We start from the raw sequence: 3,895 nt of genomic DNA on the forward strand, positions 1-3,895 counted from the left end.
CCATACCGTCCCCTGTCCCTCAGGCCTGGACTAGCCACCGCGGTGCTCGCGTTTTATGAGTGTAGGGTTCGCGTCCGGTGTCGTGTAGAGACAATCCCGATACCTGTGTCCACTTGGAGTTCTGGAATTTGAATACATTGCCCATCCCCGCAATAGTGCGAGGAGCCTCTCATGCGGGCCGAGGGGCCCCACCGGGGGTGAGTGGCTAAAGGCAGATGTCGGATCTGATTTCTGTGCACAGGAGTCTCACACGCGGAAGAGGGGCTCACCCCACCCCCTCAGCTAGGGGAGTGCGAATCTGTGCCTTTTTTATCCCTCTCGATTTCTCGAACGAGGAAGGGGGTGACGTCCTCTGCTCTTGACCCATGGAAGTTCCATGTCGACTCTCCGCGAAGACCCCCCCGCAGAGGAAGGGCTTCTTCCCCTTTTTGGTTCTAAAGGCGGGAGATTCAATGTGCGCTATTCGGTCTCGAGCGGGAATAAAGAAAGCCCCCTTATCGTCCCCATAGTTTGGGGGGGGGGGGGGGGGGGTTAGTTTTGGGTGTTTGGGTGTTTGGGTGAGTGGTGATTCGGGGGAGGACGCACGTTATCCAGGAACCCGATCGACACGATTGTCACGCTGCTGTCTTCCGCCTCGGATAGGACCTTGCGATACAGTTCCACCGGGTCCCAGGCATCCTCGGCATGGCCCCAGCGGAGGCTACCACCGGAGAAGTGGTAGGCTACCTTGCTAGCATACTCGCCCAGCGTGAAATACCAGCTGTCGAAGAAGGTGATGTTGCTCAGGGGACGCGGGATGCCAATAGGAAGATCGGGTTTGCCGTAGTGGGCTAGGATGGCCGATGCGGCGAGGGCAGAGTACGAGGATGGGTAATTGACATTGACGGCTAAGAGATTTACGTCTGGGGATGTAGCTGCGAGGAGGAGGGCGCCGGCATCACTGGGAAAGCGGTGAGTGAGATGGAAGGACAAAGGGAGGAGCACCTACTCGACATCGCTGAAGAGGTCTGTGTCAATAATGAGGTTCTTTTTAGCCGCAAGGGCCAAACTGCCGATAAATGAGAGGTAAAGGACGGCGAGGCGTTTCATGTTGTTGGAAGATAAAAAGAATGGGGGAATGGCATGAAGTTGAATTGACTGTGATGATTGGGCAAGTAGCGGCTTGAAATGGCGAATGAGCTGTTCCACACGTGATGGTCTGACACTTACACGCCGGGATAAATGACGGTGGAAACCCCCTCCACAAAATTCATCTTATATTCTACCATATCGTAGTTTGGGCAGTTGCGTTTTGTGATGTCGCCCAACGCTAGGGATCCTATTAGTGAACCCGACTGAAACCGGAAAAGAAACCGTCAATCATTACAAGATTGTTCCTCTCCATAACATGTCTGGTCTTACCTTGTTAGTACGGCATCACGGCTTGCAATGGAGCACATTGTTCGCGTATATTCACAGTAGATGCAAAAGATACCGTCTAGGTTAAAGATTTGACAAAAAGAGTGGTGATCTCTCCCGCCGGGAATTGAACCCGGGTCTCGAGCGATGTCACGACTTGGTGGAGTCTGATGACAAGCTCACATACTGACCACTATACTACGGAAGATTATGGATGTTGACATCCACTGTAGCTTGGAGGAGGGGGCCAGGCCACCAGCATATGAAGTCCACAACAGCGCACACAATTCATTGGCGCATGAGGTACTCTTCGGGTTCCTATGGTTGTATCATGGTTAGAATCACCGTGGTAGGGGTAAGCTGGTATATTGTGTGGTTGCACGAGGAACCGAATGTGGGAGGCGAGGCGCGCTCAGGGAAAACCCTGTGGCTGCGCACAGACCAACGCAGAGCCACGTGCGGCCCGTAAAGCCCGACCACCAGGAACCCCACCTCGGGGTTCAGCCGTGCAACCCTAACCCTACAAGGAACGGGCTGTGCCCGTGACACGTTGTTTAATTAGCAGTGAGTGTCTAAATTCCCAAAACCATTCGAGCAAGAACGTTATCCGAGAGTTCCTCGTTAGCTATGAATGGTGAGGCTCGTAGTTACTGATTCTATTCAAAAGCCCTAATGCCGTTTGGATAGATCATATTAGGTGGACTGGCTTTTGTTCACGATAGGGCGTTGCACTGTAATAGTACCTAGGGAATCCTTCAACTTCTTTTCATGGTAAAATACTATCCTGAAAGTTACAAGTGAAGGATGGATATGGAGTGCTTGCATAGGTGGTTTCACCGACATTCACTCGACGTTGTACGCTTGAACGTAGCAGCGCTTGGCACCCCCTCCGCGTCAGCCCGGGCTGGTCCGTTTGCTCCCGTTGGTTATCTGTGAAGTGGTATGCATAGGCACCCAATTAGGTTTCTCCGGCCATTTGCCAAGGCGGGGCAACATACATACTCCCTAACTCAGATATCAGCAGCTAAGTATACCGCATACTTGTCCGGGACCAGCTAGTTCTAAATTCTGATGGAGATTCAACTCGGAGTGAGTGACGCGGGAGTACCACCAGTCAGTGTCCTGGTAATACTTACCCATTTCTGCTCACCTGTCTGATGATCAGAGTGGCTAGGCACTCAAGGGGGCAGTTGGATATCCTGACTATTAAAGAGTCTTTAACGAGGGCCTGGCTGCCCTCTCTGATCTCTCACCATGGCACCACCAAATGTCATTCCTAGCGTTCCGGACGCGGGGGCAGCTTTGCAAGGCACTCCCAAGACGGACAAATCCCACTTACGTCTCATAAACTCGATCATTGCCTCCCCAAGCGTCGAACTGGCCAAATGCATCTTTTCATGGGCTGTCTCTGCACCACGACCACTGTCCATCCACGAACTCGCAGAAGCAGTGAAGCTGGACATTGGCCAGACTCTAACAGCGCCACTCTCAGAACAACTGGAGAAGATAACCGCGCAGCTCATCACGGTGGACAGTCAATCTCGGGTGCACATCGTTGACGAGACGGTCTCGGACTTCTTGACCCAGCCACGCGAGGATGGGAAACGCTGGATTGATCGTCCCACGGCAGACTCCAGAATCGCCGAGATCTGTCTCGAGATCCTTGGCGGAGACGACTTCACGCCATCAAAACGCCAGAGTGGAGGAGTTAGCAACGGCAGTAACAAGTATGCTTCCCCCTTATCGGCTTACGCAGCGGCCCATTTTGCCCATCACCTTGCGCACAGCTCGCCGGCCGTCGGCAGCCACTTGGCTCGGCTAGACAGGTTTTTCCGGACCAACGTTCTAACATGGATCGAGAGGCTCGCTGAGTGGGGTGATCTCGCCGGTGTGCTACGAGCGGCCCGCGGCATAGAGACTTACCTGAGGCAGCGGAAAAACAGCTGTACTGCCACGGCCATCGAAGCAGCTCAGATTGACAGGGCGGAGTTCTGTGTGACTGAGATCGACCGCTTAATTGCCTTGTTCCACGCGGCCCTGCTCGCTATGCCGTCGTCGGTCCACCTCTTGTTGCCGCCGCTTTGCCCCTTGGATTCCATTATCCGAAAAAACTTTGGCACGTCCACCGAAGGCTTGAGAATAGTTGGCCGATTGGATCAAGACTGGGGTGACAGGCTGACTTGTTACCTACTCCCCGGGAAGGCTTTATCCGTGGCCTGCTGTGATCGCGTCGTGTCTATTGGTGTTAGCAATAACGATATCGAGCTCTATAGCACCAACACATTCGAGTTTGATGGCGCATTGCCTAACAGGAGGAACGCCACAGGTTCTTGGCCTTTTGATTCGACTTCGTCCTTTTTTGGTCGTATGCGATCTGGCGATTGCTGGGAGCTGTGGGATGTGCGCTGACCAGTACCAAAATTCATGTACTCTGCCTGGTGGGGAGCCGCTGCCTCAACTTTGTTTCTGAGGGGCTTTGAACTCAGACCCGGGATGG

The 3,895-nt window shown here is 53.5% G+C and overlaps 2 protein-coding genes and 1 non-coding gene across 3 annotated transcripts; 1 reads left to right on the forward strand and 2 right to left on the reverse strand.

Moving 5' to 3' along the window:
• Positions 1 to 531: 531 nt before the first annotated feature.
• Positions 532 to 1,089, reverse strand: CHGG_10517 (uncharacterized protein; the record flags this gene model as incomplete). The annotated part of the gene is made up of 2 exons (XM_001228443.1): positions 532 to 760; positions 989 to 1,089. 2 exons carry the CDS (start codon positions 1,087 to 1,089, stop codon positions 532 to 534), a joined length of 330 nt encoding a protein of 109 aa, XP_001228444.1.
• Positions 1,090 to 1,510: 421 nt separating this feature from the next.
• On the reverse strand, positions 1,511 to 1,606 carry CHGG_11238. The gene has a single exon. It is a non-coding gene; the product is annotated as a tRNA-Asp (tRNA).
• Positions 1,607 to 2,652: 1,046 nt separating this feature from the next.
• CHGG_10518 (uncharacterized protein) lies at positions 2,653 to 3,807 on the forward strand (the record flags this gene model as incomplete). The annotated part of the gene is made up of 1 exon (XM_001228444.1): positions 2,653 to 3,807. One exon carries the CDS (start codon positions 2,653 to 2,655, stop codon positions 3,805 to 3,807), a length of 1,155 nt encoding a protein of 384 aa, XP_001228445.1.
• Positions 3,808 to 3,895: the final 88 nt, after the last annotated feature.

The sequence above is a fragment of the Chaetomium globosum genome, genomic scaffold (genome assembly GCF_000143365.1).
Source record: "Chaetomium globosum CBS 148.51 scaffold_7 genomic scaffold, whole genome shotgun sequence".
Taxonomy (NCBI): domain Eukaryota; kingdom Fungi; phylum Ascomycota; class Sordariomycetes; order Sordariales; family Chaetomiaceae; genus Chaetomium; species Chaetomium globosum.